The 18,164-nt window shown below is 32.3% G+C and overlaps 1 protein-coding gene across 21 annotated transcripts in view; it reads right to left on the bottom strand.

Annotated features, from left to right (window-relative positions):
- Window positions 1–18,164, bottom strand: part of Picalm (phosphatidylinositol binding clathrin assembly protein) — a 98,847-nt gene that overhangs the window by 12,709 nt on the left and 67,974 nt on the right. For 2 of the 21 annotated variants that reach the window (XM_015477334.2, XM_048787948.1), the window contains exons 13-19: window positions 14,843–14,992; window positions 8,451–8,558; window positions 6,610–6,741; window positions 6,484–6,514; window positions 6,206–6,305; window positions 3,558–3,581; window positions 2,070–2,129 (exon numbers count right to left, since the gene is read on the bottom strand). In XM_015477334.2, the coding sequence (XP_015332820.1) occupies window positions 2,070–2,129; window positions 3,558–3,581; window positions 6,206–6,305; window positions 6,484–6,514; window positions 6,610–6,741; window positions 8,451–8,558; window positions 14,843–14,992 (605 nt within the window). The other 19 variants (XM_015477335.2, XM_048787949.1, XM_015477337.2 and 16 more) reach the window with 11 other exon arrangements.

Below are 18,164 nucleotides of genomic sequence, written 5' to 3'. Positions count from 1 at the left end.
AATCAACAGTGAAAAATTTTTAAGAGAAGCTTTTTGGGGGGAATGGAAAGACTTTAGCATGTTCATTTTTAAAAATTTATTTATTTATTTATTGGTACTAATGATCAAACCCAGGGGCGCTCAACCACTAAGCCATATCTCCATTTTATTTTATTTAAATTTTGAGACAGGGTCTTGCTAAGTTGCTTAGGGTCTCACTAAGTTGTTGAGGCTGGCTGGCTTTGAAATTGTGATCCTTTTACCTCAGCATCCTGAGTTTTTGTGAGTATGTGTGTACACAACTGCAACCAGCAGGCAGTATACTCACTTTTAAAAGACAAGAAAGTCTAGCTTTTTCTATTCAAAGAGTTGCAAAATTTAAACTTTACTATAGTACAATGGACAAAATGAGTTAGATCAAAATTCCTCCTCAATTTCTAGATTTGCCAGGTTTATAAATCGAGAAAACTAGACTCAATGTCTCAACAGCTAACACATTTCAAAGTAAACCAATTGGCCTTTGTATATCAAATCAATTTTTATGCCACTATGTAAATTATCACAAGTGAAGACAATGATTTTTTAAAATAATTGCATGTAATGAATTATTTCTAACTGGGGGTCTCAAGCCAGAGGCACTTTACCATTAATCTACATCCCCAGTCCTTTTTCATTTTTTTGAGACGGGGTCTCACTAAGTTACCAAGGTTGGCCTGGAACTTTTGATTCTCCTGCCACAAGCCTTCGAGAGGGCCTAGGATTACAGGTATGTGACACCATGTCTGGCTGACCATTTTTAAAAGAAGTTTATTTTCTATACTTCTTTTATTTTATTTTAGATATTTTTAGAACGAAATCAAGAAGGGACTTAAATTCACACAAACACACACAAAAAGTTAATTCATTCTAGAGTAACCTAAAATTGAATCTCAACCAAACTTTTCTTTAAAAAAATAAGATGTATAAAACCCTGCTATTATTACTTTGGTTAAAAAAGCAACACACTAAAATCTTATATTTCAAAAAAAAAAAAAAGGTATATTTAACCTTTCAAAGAGAGGTTTGGTTTTGTTTTGTTTTGCTTGGTGGTAGTGATGCTGGGGACTGAACCTACAGCCTTGTGCATGAAAGGCAAGCACTCTAGCAGCTGAGCTATATCCCCATCCCCAAATACAGGATTATTTGTATCAAGAGCTTTGCTTTATGTTTATGGCCATGACCACCAGTCCAAAGGTTATGAACTTTGTTCACATGTATGAAAGGAGCTACTTGCATACTGTGTATGTACAGCAGACACAGTAAAAATGTCAAGGGACATGATGCTGTTTTCCTTAAGCATTAGTTCCTCAAATATATACTAGTGGGACGAAGCCACCTCCAATTTTTATCTATATATTTTATCTATATATTGAAAGGGTTAGTAAAGCAAGGGTAGTGTAGTATGTTGACTTTAGGAACCTTAAAGGTTAAAAGACTGTGTAGGTACTGTAACAATCATTATAGGAAAATCTCCCTGGCCTATACCAGACTAAAATTTGTGCTTACAATTCAAGAAAAACGTGAATCCCTCTCTTCTTTGACAGTAGTAAGGTAAGAAGACAAAAGGTATTTAATGTAAAGTTGCAACAACAAAAACTTGGCATTAACATTAACATTTAAATGAGGTTGTAATGGAAAACAACATGCCTCATGAAGTCATGAGGGGAAAAATAAGACAAATAATTAATAGTGAACATAAATAATATTTATTATACAATGATTATTCTAGACATACCAAAGAAACCAAAGCATTCATATTGCTGAAGAATGTCTGGGCTGAACCCAGAGCGCTGCCCTCTGTGCCCGGCCCCCCAGCTCTCATTGCCCTCTCTGCCCCTGGCTTGCTCTCCTCCCCCCCCCCGCCCCGTAAGGAGAAGGTACCCTGGAAATCTTGTGCCCCCCATTCATCTCACATTAGTAGGAGAGATGAGGCTCCAGGAAGTGGCCTGATCACCAGGATGACTGTCTCCAGTCCTGATAATCACACCTGGACCGCAGTGGTCCTAGGTTTAAATGTCTTTACCAAAAATTATATCTGGAAAAATACTTACAATGCCATATCCTAGCATGCCTGTTGGTGTAGTAGCAGGATAGGCCATTACAGGAGGTGCCTAATAGGGTAAAAGAAAAAATAAACAAGAGCATATAACTCAAATATATCAACTGAGTTCAAGGAATTAACAGCTATATTTCCACTAAAAACCACAAATATTTGCTAAGACAGCTGTGATTAAGTGATAATTAATAACTGTGTCAATTAATGCTCAATAAAAAGTGTCTTGAAATTAGCAGAAAAGCAGAATTATTTAAAAAGAAAAAGATAACACTTAAACTTAGATACAATTAGTGAACTAAGGTTTCAATGTACAGCTTTAAAATTTTTTGAGTGCTTGCCTAGCATCTATGAAACCATGGGTTTGATACCCAGCATGGCCAAAAGAAAAATCTCTGGATTTTTATAATAATCAAAGTTCTAAGATTTTAAAGTCTATCAACTATCCTAAAAAAATGTTGAACAAGAAAAAGCAATAGGACTAAATGGTTTCCTAGGTAGTTCACTTTTTTAGCACTCAAAGAACAAAAGTATTAAAGATCCCAAAGCAAGTGACCTGATCCTCTAAAACATTTAGTTTTAAGGACCTCAATGATTTCTAACTACTACTGAGTATGACTATTTTGATGAATCATAGTTCTAAAGAGAGTTTGAATGTATGTTAACTTTCTAATTTCCTCCAAAAATTACTTCAGATACAATGAATTTTTAAGGCAGTGTATATTTTAATGATTAAAAGAACCAACTACCACTAAGATTTTTAAGTTACCCTCCCCTTCCTACTTTAACAGATGATTTGTAAATACATAATCTGTGCGACCAGAGTTATTTTAGATATAGTTGCTGTCTTAACAACATTCCCTCTGTATGTTTCTTGTAATGAAGACTGGAACTAAATACAGGTGAAAGACCAATAATACTGCTGAAACATAAAAATAAAAATAAACTGAAATTATATGACAATTTGAATATACGCATGGAGAAGTTAAATAAAGCATAACATTTTAAAAATAACACTAAAGTGAATAGTTAAAAGTTTAGTAATTCAGTGAGCATGTAGGGCTTATTGGTCTCTCCCTACTTAAAAATCAAGATCTGCAAGAGCAGCAGACAAACTGCCAAGTATAGCAGAAGCCTGTAAGATTTCATGCAGTTGTTATTTTTAAACATTACCACAATCAACATTTCCCTTCATTCAGAAGTCATCAAGTGCATAGTGGCAGCACAGATACACACACAGACACCCAGCCATCTGGCAGCAAATGGCGGAATATTAAGCAAGAAAAAAAATTGGTATTTCCCATGCCACCATCAGAATCAATTCTGCAAGATGCCCATGAAACCAGGAGATGCTAGGAAGAATTTTTGACACACTGAAAATCTGAATGTGAAAACAAGTAATAGCCGGAAGGTTATGAGATTCTGCTGCAGCAGTGGTTAATAGCATGCCAATTTATTGCAAAAAGGCTAGTTTTTGGTCACTTACGTATTGTGGAAAATGCATGCCATTCTGTTTTTTCCCAGGGAGAACAATTACATAATGCAATAACACTGGATTAGAACAAGTACTTACACAACAGAAAATACACAGAGAGCATTTTAGTTCACATGTACATTCACCAACTACCTAAAATCCCTTGTACACCCAATATCTAATGAAAGAACATCTATACAAAAACACTATCAAGGTTGACAAGAGAAACTGCGACTTTAGCCTCATCTCTATATATACAGTAGTTCTATATATGCAGTGCATCCTGAAACAGGGTCACATCAGATAATCTCTAGTACAAAACAGGGAAGTACTAATGAAAGATTTTGAAATAAAACTCTAATAAATTTGTCTTAAAACACTTAAAAACCTTGACAGTGTTTAAGAATTAATAATAAAAAGGTTAGAAATGTAAAGAAATGTCATAAGTGGCAGTTTATCTTATGTAGTAAATCATATTACTGGCCCCACACATTAGTCAATAAGAAAAAACGCGTTAAAATACATGTAAATATTTTAATAAAATCTCATATTAAGAGATGATACACACTACCATTTACAAGACAGGACCATGAGTATTGTTATCAACTGTGTATAAATTCTAAATGGTCAAATGCCTATTACATTCTAGTGGTCAATCTTAAAAGTGCTATTTTAAAAATCTGTAATGTTTCATATAGATTAATATCAACTTAATATAAAATAAGCAAATACTAAATGCTAATACACTTTGTATTTATGTCACTCCTCACAAATTATTTATGTATAATTCACACAGGAGACCATAAAATCCACTAACCTCCTACTATCCCCAGTGGTACAGTGGGGAAAACATTGGATTCATGGTGAAGAGATTGATTTTAATTTAAATCTGCTTTTCAACAGTTTAGCACTTGGAAAAACAATTTTATACTTAAAATTGGGATGATATACTTTCAGTCTTCCCAAATAGCACCACTTATAAACTTAAAATAGAGTATGTATATGTGCTTGGGTATATGTACATAAAAACAAACTAGTTAAATGCCAGGTATTTTTAATGATGGTAGTGACAACTATCTGTGAAAAATTAGTGCCATAAAAAGGGAGCTAAATTTCAGTATATTCTCTTTTTATGAAGCCTGAAGCTAATAAGACTCTAAGTAATGTCACACCAAAGTTTATCAACACATTATATTTTTAATTTATCCCTACTAATTTTAATAGTAGACCCAAGACAATTTCAGTAATCCAAGGCAAACAGGGTGACGTCCTAGAAGGGATTTAAAAACAAGAAATATGCTATAACAAGGACAATGGAGATCTCTAATAACAAAAGGAAGGCTATGATGTGTAGCCTGTTTTATCAAAACACTGCTACTACATCACTTTAGAAAAATGCATGCTTCAAAGGTTTCCATAAGAAAGAGAAGGAGTATGCTCTTCTCTGATTGAGGGAGACCTGTGGATTATAAGATAACAGCTGGCCAAGGATAAGGAAATAGCCACAAGCTATTCTAGGCACACCATGCCTTACAGCAGTTTAAAACCATTATTAGAATCTCTTCAGTACTAGGTACTGAGTATATAATCAGCAAATACCATTAAACCTCATTACTTATGTATTTAGCATTTGCAAATTTGCCAACTGATAAAATATAAAATGCCCAAATCAAAATTCATTGGGCTTTCAAAGTCATTCTTAGCCATACAAGTGCAAAGGGGCATAAAAATTGAGTATCCTGTTGCACCTCTTCCAGCTGAGAGGAGCAAAGGGGAAGAATGCTCTGTAATGTTTCAGTTCTCATGAAGTTAACAGAGGATGGAGAAGGTAGAGAACAGTCCAGTACAGTGCAAGAAGCTCTAGTTCTGGGGTCAGATGGATAGGGCTAGAATTCAAAGTTAATGATGTTGTGAACTCATACTTTAGGACTTCATATTCTTTTTGTAAAGAAAGGAAAACAGAATTGACTAGATTTAGGCTTTTTTTTTTTTCTTTTTTTTAGGATTTACAATTAAAATCTGTATGATAAATGTAGATATGTATAAACTTCCCCTAGCAATGGTTCAGTATTCAGGGTGACAGTAAATATTTAACTGCTATCAACAATGAGAATCAACTCTATAAATTATGACATTATTTTTAAAAAAAAGAAAGAAAGAAAAAACAAACCAAACAAGTCATTCCTTTACCAAAAGTGAGATCTGAAGAAAAATAAAGATTTTATATTCAGACAAATAAGTAATAAATTAGAGACCAGCAGTATCTCAAATGCAAATGTTCTGCAACTCCCAGGCTTCTTGGGTTCTAAAAATGCACTCTATCATTTAAGAACTCTTTGACCCTGAGCATATTTCTTAGTAACTCTGTGCCTCTGTTTCTTCATCTATAAAATGGGGGAAATAATAATTCCTACTATAGAGGGTTCATATAAACACTAAGCAAAAATCACACATTACTTATTAGAATGAGACCTAGCACAAAGTGACCCTTAAATACATGTTTAAATATGTACATGACAAACATAGTCAAACAGCTTCCAAGGAAATACAAATTATCTATTTAAAACTCAATAACTATCCATTTATGCCTATCACTTTAAAAACATTTTCAAGTTGCACATTTAAATTAAACATTCATACCAGGAGCTTTTCCAACTCACCATTGTTGCAGCATTCCAAGCAGTTGTTGGTGCAACCTTTGGTTGCCAGTTAGATCCTCCAGTCAATTTCTTTTCACCTGGCTGACTCCAATTTACATCACTTTAAATAAATAAATGTAAATGAGAATATTAAATGTATAATTTTAAAGGTTCTATACTAAACAGACTGAACAGAGCATTTACAATGCAGACTTGACATCTCTATACATACTTTTGAGATGAAAGCCAAATCAACTTCTAAATGACACATGGGGAAAGAATACACATAAAACACTTACTTCTTAGTGGTTCCATTTCCAATGCCAAGATCTAGAAATGGAGAAAAATAAAGCATTTTAAAACCAGACTCATTTTAATAAAATAACTTATTTTAAAAGATGACTGAAGAATCCAAGATTACTTACTACCCACAAGGTTGGCTAAAGATGAATCCAAGTCATCAGACACCAACTTGTTAGGTGGGAGCTTGGCAACAGGAAGACTCTGGTTCTGAGAGGCCACTGTTGGTTTGAGAAGTCCACCTAGTTCATCAAAGCCTTAAAGTTACAAACAAATGAAATAGGATTTGTAAGGAACTTTATGGTGCTACATCTTTCTGAAGGAGGTCTTTGCCTTTTCTACTTCTTTGATCACTGGAAATGTTCTCCCCCAAAAATGGGCATGAGTAAATGCCCTCAAAAGGAAAAAAGAGACGTTTACTATTTCAAAGTGAACTGGCTGAGAAGGCTGCTCTTGCTTTGACAGAAGTCATTTAATGTGTTATGACAAAATTGCATTATGTGGCCCAGTGATAGAGCACTTGCCTCACGTGTGAGGCACTGAGTTCAATTCTCAGCACTACATATAAATAAATGAATAAAATATAGGTCGATCAACAACTAAAAAAAAAAGATGAATAAAGGGGATAAAAAAAAGGGTAAGAAATGAAATATAATTCTGCCCCTTCTCCTGGCAAAATTTTCTGAACCCTCAATTATATAACAATATAAGTAGAAAATATATCTTAGCTGGCATGATGGCTCTCTCCTGGAATCCCACTGACTAAGGAGGCTGAGGCAGGAGAATTCCAAGTTTAAGGCCAGACTCAGCAATTTATAGTGAGATCCTATCTCAAATTTTAAAATATTAAAAAAGAACAGGGGATGTAGTTCAGTGGTAAAGTACCTTTGAGTCCAGTCCCCACTAGGACAAAAAAAAAAAAAAAAAAAAAAAAAAAAAAAAAAAAAAAAATCATAAAGGCTGGAGTTGTAGCCCAGTGAAAGAGTGCTCGTCTATCATGTGTGAGGCACTGTGTTCAATCCTCAGCACCACATAAAAATTAATTAATAAAAATATTTTTAAAATCATAAGGAAAAAGTATAATATACAAAAAATAAATCCTTAATCCATACATACAAACTTGCTTCTTATTTTATGGATAATAACAAATTGAACATTACATAACTAGGAATACATCAATTATATTCTCTTTAAATGGATAAATTTTAACAACTAATCATAATCAAAGGCCATCTCATGCTAAGAATAATATCGGGAACTCTTTTTTTCTTCCAGTACCAGGGATAGAACCCATTGTAGTAAGCACTCTACTACTAAACCAATCCTTTCATAGGAACTTTATAAACTCCAGATTAACAATGTATTAATAAGCACAAGTGCAAACTTTGTCCTATAGATTTATAAATTCTTTTAACACAAATGAGTGAGTACACTATAATAAAAAAATCACCCTTTAAATAAAAAAAAAATGTTCCTACACTCTACAGGCCTAATATTTAATGTGTTCTATATATAGACTATTTACAAGTTAAGGTATTATACAAATTGTATTTTCCATTTCTAAAACAACCAATTTCATACACTGCAATACAAAAAAGTTATTATTCATTTCAATAAAGTATAAATTATAATAAAGTATAAATTATATTATAAATTATAATAACTAAAAATGCACAGCACTCTATACATAATAATCATTAGCAACTTGGCTTTTTACTGAGAAATATTTTTTTCTAATTTTGCTGTGTGACAAAATTTCCAGGGTCTAAATTACCACCAATAAAAAGGTATCAAATAACAGTTCCTTGAAATTCTTACCTAGTGGCTGAAGGAAGGTGGGGCAATTTCATAGGCTTCTCCAATGTAATCTACTTATAAATGCTTAAAAGCAGCATTATCTTTATCTTTCCTTGCACAAAATCTAAATTAGGACATTATAATACTTTTAATAAAAATATTTTCTTACCCCCGGAATCTACAATAACATTTGTAGATTTATTTCCAAACACAGATTCAAAGTCAACATTAAGGCCAGCTGAAGGATGTGACTGTGCAACTGGAGAAGGAGTGAATCCTGAGAAAAACCAAAATGGAAAACAAAAACACTTCAATTCTTGAATTTAAATCCACATTTAAAGGTCTTTAATACTGATAACAGAATGGAAAAAGCAATAAATTCCCCAAACAAAAAACAAAGCTAACTCCTCAAGCAAAATGTATTCTATACAACTACAGTTTTTGCGGGGGTGATGATTACATTGTCCCTACCAAAAACCATCCACTCACACAGTAAACTAAAACAGGGCTGGGGATATAACTCAGTGGTAGAGCACTTGCCTAGCTCACGTGAGGCCCTGTGTTTAATCCCCAGCACTGAAAGAAAAAAAAAAAACTAATCAATGAGCAACTGATGTTGAACTAGTTTCATTAGAGAAATAAAATCTTTGCTTATCATTCACCTTAATTTTGTATGCTTATAAAACACTAAGGATTCTAAAATTCTAAGATTTTACAAGAGAATATATAAGCAATGTAAGAGACCATATTCTGTTGTTTTTTTTTTTCAAAAATATGAATATCCCCCAAGATAAAGTCTTTCTCCACCTACCTACCTTTCATCTCTCTTTCACCTTTTCTTCTTTCTTTTCCCAACATTTAATCAAAAGCTAAATATTTGTTTAAATTCATCTGAGAAGTCAAATTCTGAAAGTTGCAACCCACTAATCCACATGTTCACCTGTGTTTAATGTTTTTGTAATATTATAGAAAAAAGATAAATTACTTTCAATCGTCCAACCACAGTCTAACTTCAACTTTACTACTTTCCAAAGTAGGGTTGATAAGTATAGAACTCTAGCCTAAAACACCAATCCATAATCAGAATAACTTGTTCTTCTTGCCTGTTACACTGATGCTAGTAGAAATAAGCAAATAAATGCTATTTTTAAGGCCAGCTCATAATGAAATAACAAATCTAAGATTTTTGACTGTGAGACTGTATTTTTTTCTGAAATGAGATTTTTTTCTGAATTGAGATTCTGAATTTCTAGAAGCTGAAAATAATAATTAAAATTATGTCAAGGTACCTGGACTGTCACATGACTTGAGAAAGTGAATCACTGAGTATATCCAAATAAACAGCAGTCTAGCAAGGATCCCAAAACATAAATTCTTTTGCCCCATAGGATATAGTAATAAATGGCTCCTAAGATCCCTTCTCTATCTCTAAACTCTCTGAAATTAGAAAGTAAACAAAACACCACCTAATATTAGAAGTTTAGCATTTACATCATTAAGGAGAAGTTAAACTTTTGCAAGTTCTAAACACAAGTTCTTTCTTCTTCCATATTTCTGAAAAGGGACTTTTAGTTTAAATCTTACTTTAAATTCTCAATGTATACCACCAAAATGTAAAAAACTAAAATGATGTTATGTCATACTCGAAAGACTCATTTTAAAGAAAAATGTAAAATATAGGAAGAGATTTGGATTAAGAAGTTCAAGAGTCCTCAAACATATAGAAAACCATAATTAATTATTAACAATAATACCACCAATTCGGGCTAGGGATGTGACTCAGAGGTAAAACGTTTGCCTAGCACATGCAAGGTACTGGGTTCTATCCTCAGCACCACATAAAAATAAATAATAAAATAAAGGTATTGTGTCCAACTACAACTAAAAAATATATATTAAAACAAATAATGCCGCTGATTCAAGGTGGTACATCCACATCAATGACACTATTTTAAGTGTAGCATATTAGATCATATAATAAATCTTATGTAGGACACAATTTTTTTTGAGACTGGACAGTTTTGCTCTTATTTCAACCCTTAAGCTATTCTTTATTCAAAAAACTATCAAATACAAAATAATATGTAAACCTTCTAACAATTCATTAAAATGATCTTAGAATCCAAGATTAACTGATTTAACAACATATTAAAATGGGTAACCTGTAACTATACCATGGGCTTACTGGATTTTACATAAAGAATCAATACATATACTCAAGAAAGACAAAAATCTATCATGCTTACTTTCATACTCATGTGATAAGCATCACACTGCAAGAATTATCATACTGTTTTTTTAAAGCACTCCAATAATCTTGCTTATATTATCACTTATCTTTAGATCATACAAGCAACAAAAATTTAAAACTAGGCCAATATATAAAACTTCTATTTTCTCCTGCTATAATGTTCCAGTTTTCTGGAATGTGACTGATGTAACAAAAACGAGCCTATCCTTTCAAGAAATATGGAAATAACTTAATTACTTCCTACACAGAGAGGAACCATTTCCTGAAGTCCCTAGGAGCATCAGTCTGTGAAAGTACAGTATTATTACCTAAAAAGACAAATGGTTAGAAGAATATAAAGTAATCCAGAGTATATATCTCAAGTTTAAAAATATCTCTATGTAGACAGAGGAAAAGCGTAAAAATAAAAATTTTAAGTAATCATAATAGCTGATTAGCAACCAGGGAAGCAAGCAATTATTTCCAAGGTAACGATCTTCCAAATAATTAATGAATACATGTAGCACACACCTTCAAGATAAGAGTTTTGCACTGTCACTTCAATGAACATCATCAATTTAAAGGTCTCTGTTACTTAAAAAAAAAAAAAAAAATTGGGTGGTACTGGGTCTTGTGCATAGTTGGTAAGTGCTCTAGCACTGAGCTACACTCCCAGCACATCTTTGTCACTTTGCCATCTTTTAAATTTTTAAAGCTACTTAAAATAAAGACCAAAAAAGGAAAGTCACTATTGCAAAAGCAAAATTTAGAGAAGGGATGGAGTTCTGAATTAAGGTTAACTTTATAAAATAATAACTGCACTGTCATGCTCATCTTTTGTTTCACAAAGCCCAGTGAAAATTGTCAATGATCAGCAACCAAATAGTAATATTTGGAAACCACCACCCTGAAGAGTATATCTCAAGAGGATAATAATAAATTAACAAAAAAGCACACAAACGACAAGCTTTGGGGCAGAAAGGCATTTCAAACACCTTTAAAGAAAATTTGGCTAGGCTATTAATAAATTTTGGTGGCAGTTTCTTAATAAATTAGGCTTTATATTTGTTTGTGAAAGTAACTGCTACCACTTATTAAACACTATTAAGCATTATGCAAAAGCTTTATAAACGGGACATTATTAAAACCCTACAACAACTCTGAGATAATTATTATTATTATCCCCATTTTATACATGAGGAAATTAGGAGATTAAACAATTTATCCAAGGTCAAAGATATAATAACTGGTAGAATCAAGCCTTGAAATCCCATTTGTTTGATTGTAGGACCTACCTGGAGTTTCAGTTTAACTTAGGGATTCACCTTATATTAACTACTAAGTAGAAAAGCAAAATTTACTATAGCTGTAACAATTCTTTTAAAAATGACAAGTTTTTTGGGCTGGGGTTGTGGCTAAGTGGTAGAGCACTTGCCTAGCATGTTAAAAGCACTGGGTTCGATTCTTAGCACTGCATATAAATAAATGAATAAAATAATAGTCCTTAACATCTTTAAAAAAAATTTTTAAATGACAAGTTTTATGAATTTTGAGCTTTTCTTTGTTAATGCTGAACCAAAAAAGCAAATAACCCTGGGTAATTTTAAAATGTAAAAGCAATGCAAAAATAATCACTGTTTAAGATTATATCTGATGAATAATTTAAAATGTACATTCAAAAAATAAAGCAGTCCACACATACAAGATGATTTTAGTAGTATTGGTTTTATGATAATATTGCAATATGCCAGGCATAGTGCTAGATGTTCAACTGTTATGTATGTAAACCTTCTGACAATACTGTAAAACCCTATTATACCAACTTTCACAGGCTTATAAAGGTTAAATACTTGCTTAAATTCAAGTCAAGTTAATGAAGTAGAACTGGAATTCAAACTCAAGTTTGCTAGACCCCAAGTATACTTTTTCCATCAAATGTCCTTATGAATTCTGTTTTTAAATATATTCAACTATGTCCAATTCTTAATACCAAGAACTCTAATTTTTTACTTGGGCTGTTTATACTTTTAACACCAGCTTAAATAAAGATATACACACACACACACACACACACACACACGCAGAATTTTGAAGTTTGATAACTACTGCAGTGCTCTACCACTGGCCAATAATGTATCTGGAAAACTGATGAATATACAAAGAGCCTTTAATTCCACAGCTTCTAATATTAAAATGTTTTATACTCTTCAGAAAATTTACAAGTCTTCAGTCTGAATTAAAGCAGAGGCATCTATTAACACCACCATAATGTGTTTAATTAAGGAAAACAAAATTAGCCAAAAATGCGTTATTGAAAAGTAAATATTTTTTCTTGAGAAATTTCTAAAAAACTCATTTTGGTGGGGTGGGGGAGTATCTCCTGCATAAATAAATTGATAAATTTTCAAGATACCATTACCTACCTCCAAATAAGCCAGCCTACAATAGAAGTCTCGTGACATAAAGCTAGTGTTAGGATAAGCTTAAATGCCAGAAAAAATTCTGACAGGGTATATAAGGCAGAAAGGGATAATTAGGGCGGGCCAGGTGGGGGCAGGAAGCGAGGGAGTGATTGAGGGAGGAAAGAAAAAGAAAGAGAAGGAACAGTTAAAAAAGGGATGGAATAAGTAAAGAAAGAAAATAAAAAATAAAACAAAAAAGGGCGAGACCAAGCATCTAGGGTTCTTTAAATTAGAACATACTAAAAAAAAGAACCTAAACTCCATACTATAGATGAAGAAGAGGAGGAGAGAGGACCAAACTACTGTTTGCATCAAATTAAAAAACATAAAAAACAAAAACTCACACACCAATCCTAGCTTATTAAAAAAAGAAATACATAAAGGCCAAGTGCAGTGTTTCATGCCCATCATCCCAGCTAGCTGAACTAGGAGGATCTCAAGTTTGAGGTCAGCCTCAGTGAGACCATATCTCACTAAACTGGAAGTGTATATCTGTGTGTGATGCTCTGGGAGAGAGAGAATTTACTTTTTAGCCAATACTAATCTATCTTCATTAGTCTAGTTTTACAGTTCAGGAAGGAAGCCTAGACAAGGTCACACTCACATATATGGCATACTTAGGACTAAAACCCACTCTTTGACTTACAATTAATTCATATTCTTACAGCTTCCACGAGGACAAGCTACCTATTACACTGAGCACCATATGATCAGATACATGTCTTCCTCTAGCGGGGGTGGAGGATATTGAGATATACAGCTATTCCCTGATTTTTCTGGGTTGTTAATAATCCTATAAACAGGGCTTAACAGTTTTGTATTACAATAACAAGAAGGAATTACTCCAATTGATTATTATTCTTTATATATAAATATATATAATATATTCTTTATATATATTATACATATATTATATATATATACATATATATATATGATTGAGCTTTAGACTAGCTATATATATATATAGTTAGACCTAACTTGAAACTTTCTCTGGACTCCCCTATTAACGTTCTACTTAATTCCTCCCTCTCTCTCATACATATCCAACAGAATATTTTGAATGTACCCACATGATCTGTTTAGGGAACAAAATGACTTTCCACATGTTATTTTATCAAATATTCAAATTCATATCACCTTAAACTGTTTTTTTTCTGAACTGAATAACTAGAGTTTCACTATCTTGAAGAGAGCAGCTAGCCTTTTCTTTTTTTAAACAGAATTAATTCTGCTTTAGTATATACTTAGAAATTCACTTTTCCCTATATAACTCAAGTATGAAACTGCCATTTTATGGATTTTTATACTGCAATCACAGGTTATTCAAGTCAAATCACTTTTCTACTTTATTAGTTAAAACACACCACATAGTTTCTACTTTTCACTTGTCTCCAGGCAAACAATAATGTGAAACCCTAAGACTGGGATGAAGGGGTATATATGGATTAGACAATATAAAATTGTAATATGAAACAGTTTAAAAAAAATGGTTAAGATCACTACTAAGAGTATTTCCAACATCCTCCCAAGCACAAAGGTTTTACTTTATAATCGGCTCCTAATAAAGAAGATGTTCCCTGTGATGCTAGACAGCTGGAGTATTTCACAGAGAATAAAACACTTTAAAAGGGTTCAACATCAAAGGAATTTTTTTTAAAAAACCTATATTAAATAAAATTAGGGACACTAGTGTTTATTTAAAAACCCCACTACATTATTACATTATTATTGCTTTTTTGTTTATTTTACAACTTGATGTTAAAATCCAAAGTGATTTTGCAGTGCTTTAAAAGTATTAATGGATACATTAAAAATACTTAGGCAGTATAAACATGAATTGGAAAAAAATGTTAAATGGTACTTTACCAACAAACATTTCATGAGTAGGTGTCCTAGTAGTAAAAGTGGATACATCTGAAGAAATGGGAAGGTGAACATCACCACTACTTTTTGTGAGGAAAGGATTTAAGCTTGGAATGGCATCATCAACAGCATCTAAAGTAGCAGAGAAAGGATCTGTGCAGTCCAAATGTATTACGGCAAAATGAAGAAAGGAAGTAAATAAATTAGTATTGCAATTAGTCAAAAGATGCAAAGTGAAAAGTAGTAGCTATATTACTGTTTATTAATTTAAATGCAAACACATCTAATGGAAGAATTGCATTTAACATATTTTAAAAGGAATCTTTAGGGAAAGGAAAAAAAAAAAACATTTATGTGTCCATTAACAACAGCAGCAGGTTAAGGATTTGTTCTCCCAACATTAGAAAGCCAACAGTTAAACGAGAATAATCAAGATGTTTCCATAAAAGAGCCACTCACCTTGACCCACCTTCCCTGTCCTAGGTGACAATGAATTGGCTTTGGTTGCACAGCTGTGTTTACTCAAATAATTGACACAAACAATTGGTATATGTGTGGTATAAGTAAACTTTCAAAAGAAGGGTAATAATTTCAAATTAGGGATAAGAGGCTATTTATAGTATGTGCAGTATTTCCTGTACCAGCTGAGAAGTAGGAAATAAAATATTAAAATGAAGAAAAAAATTTAAGGATGGAGAAAGAGATTTTTGACATTTAGGAACAAAGATGAAAGACTGCCCATTTAGTAGAGGGCAATAGCTTTGAAGGTGTAGCTAAGAGCTTCAGAGTCTTTCAAATGATTTTTTGATGGAAGATCAAAAGCAATGTTCTCATCATAGGACTAATATACTAATTACTGTAATCAAATCCTACATCTAAAGTTATTCTAGAATCAGATTTCCTGTACCTATACTTCATTCATCATAATCATTCTAACAACTAAAATTCATTTACCTATATTCTTAAGCTTTGAAGAGTGAACTAAAGAGAGAAGAAAAAGAGTAGCAAAAAAGTTTAAAAAGACTTTTTTTTCTATTTTATAAATTAAAAACAAGAATTCTACACTTTTAACCAGTAGAAGCTTCTTGTCTATTTTTGTCAAGTTCTTCACCTTCACTGAAGAATACAGCGGTACTTCCAGTAGTAGGCATTGTATTTCACTTTTTTAAGACTGAATAACTGACAAGAGGGCAGCAATGACCTAAGGATCAGCTCACTGACTACAATATGTCAGACACTTCCTTTAAAGTCAAAAAGTTAGAGTTATTCAGTCAAGTAAATTCAATGTTCCAAAACCCTAAACATGACTATTTGAAAGAGGAAAATACTAAGAAAACACTGAGGTCATGGGTTTGCATAACACATATTTTTTAATAAAACTGTAATATTTATATATTATGAAGTCCTATAAACTTCTCAAAAGTATGCTGATTATGCTATTCAAACTCAAATGATGTTTTAACATTGTCTTCCTTCCTATATCTACTCCCCAGTAAATGAAACAACAGGATAAAGAATCAGAAAAAATAACTCAGAAATAAACAATAAGAAGCAGATATAAAAAACTGGGTTTTTTATACTAACATAAAAAGGCAATGGTATCTATTCTAACTGCTCCTTGCATAAGAAAGGAGTTGCGTTAAGTTTAGACTTGACCAGTTGGACGGTAAGTACTATTTTAAACTTAATAATGCCACGGAGTTTTAAAGGACAAAATACTATAAAACATCTCTTTAATCTTCCAAGCCAAAAAAACCCCAAACAACAACAAAACAAACAAACAAACAATGACAGGAGTCATTAAAATAAAAAGAACAGGGCCGGGGATGTAGCTTGGTGACATTCTAGGCCTAGAATGTGCAATGTCCTGGGTCTGAGCCCCAGTACAAATGTGCATGCATACATAAATAAATAAATGAATAAATTGCATTTCTATAGCAGATCCATTGATTCATGAGAAAAGACATGTTTAGTAATGGTTACCAGTTATCTGCTGTTTAATTGATTAATACCATTTTATCTAAGCACCTAATTTTAATCATTTTCTATTATGTGAAACAGATATCTGAGATGAATATGCAGAAACACGTACAAATGCATTATACTGTAGATCAATCAGACAATAAGAAAAACCAGCTTCTAATCTACTTGATAAAATATTATATAGGAACTTTATATCATTGTAATCTATTATTAATACTTAATTAATAATTATTTATAAATTTATATTTTATTTTTTATTGTTCAAGATGAAGATAATAATGTTCTAGTTATTCCAACTTATTTACTTACTAGACTGGAAACTCTAAATCTCCTAAACTTTAAAAAAATAATTTTGTCCATTTTTTGAATCATTATTCACATGAAAGTTTAATTTTATGGCTACTAGAGTCATGGAAAAATAATTTTAAAAAGCTAAAACAAGGACTGAAATAACACCATGGTCATATTATATATAGCCTTGGGGTCTTAAACGCTTGATAATCTATATTTACAAATGAAACTGAATTTTTTAATTAAGTATTGTGTGCTTCATGCCAGTTAAAAATAAAGCAAATGAAACTTCAGAATGGATAATTCTTTCACACTTAAATTTTGAAATCCTAGGGCTGGGACTGTGGCTCAGTAGTAGAGTGCTCGCCTAGGTTTGAACCTAGGCCTTGGGTTCAATCCTCAGCACCACATATAAATAAATAAAATAAAGGTATTGTGTCCACCTACAACTATATATATATAAATTTTAAATCTTGCTTCAAATACTCAAAAGTGCACTGAGCTGATAATATTGTATATTTTTAGATGCACTGTAACTCAAAGTTTTCTGAGTAATAAAAACCTAAATCTTTTTGGAATATCAGTATTCAACACCAAGTGCTTGTTTAGACTCCTGACCATTTCTTGAAAATCAAAGCCTCCCTAACAATGCAAACAAGGGAACAGGGGAGCTTGTGTTTCTCTTTCATTTTCAGGTGGAAGCTTAATTTATCTTCTCATATAAATATACAAAGTCTTGGGCTGGGGTTGTGGCTCAGCGGTAGAGTGCTCGCCTAACCCATGCAAGGCCCTGGGTTCAATCCTCAGCACCACATAAAAATAAATAAATAAAGGTATTGTGTCCAACCACAAGTAAAAAATAAATAAATATTTTTTAAAAACATACAAAGTCTAGGAATACAAATGCTTATGATAAAATAGTTATGATAAGAAATTAATTAAATACTCGTTCTATTATTAACATGCATATTTAACTAATAAAAGCAAAGTAAGCACAGAACAAGATTCGGGGATTATTTAAAAAATCATACTTTTGTCACATGCTGCAGAA

Source organism: Marmota marmota, unplaced genomic scaffold, assembly GCF_001458135.2.
Source record: "Marmota marmota marmota unplaced genomic scaffold, marMar, whole genome shotgun sequence".
In the NCBI taxonomy this organism is placed as follows: Eukaryota; Metazoa; Chordata; class Mammalia; order Rodentia; family Sciuridae; genus Marmota; species Marmota marmota.
This window is presented reverse-complemented; position numbering and strand designations above follow the sequence as displayed.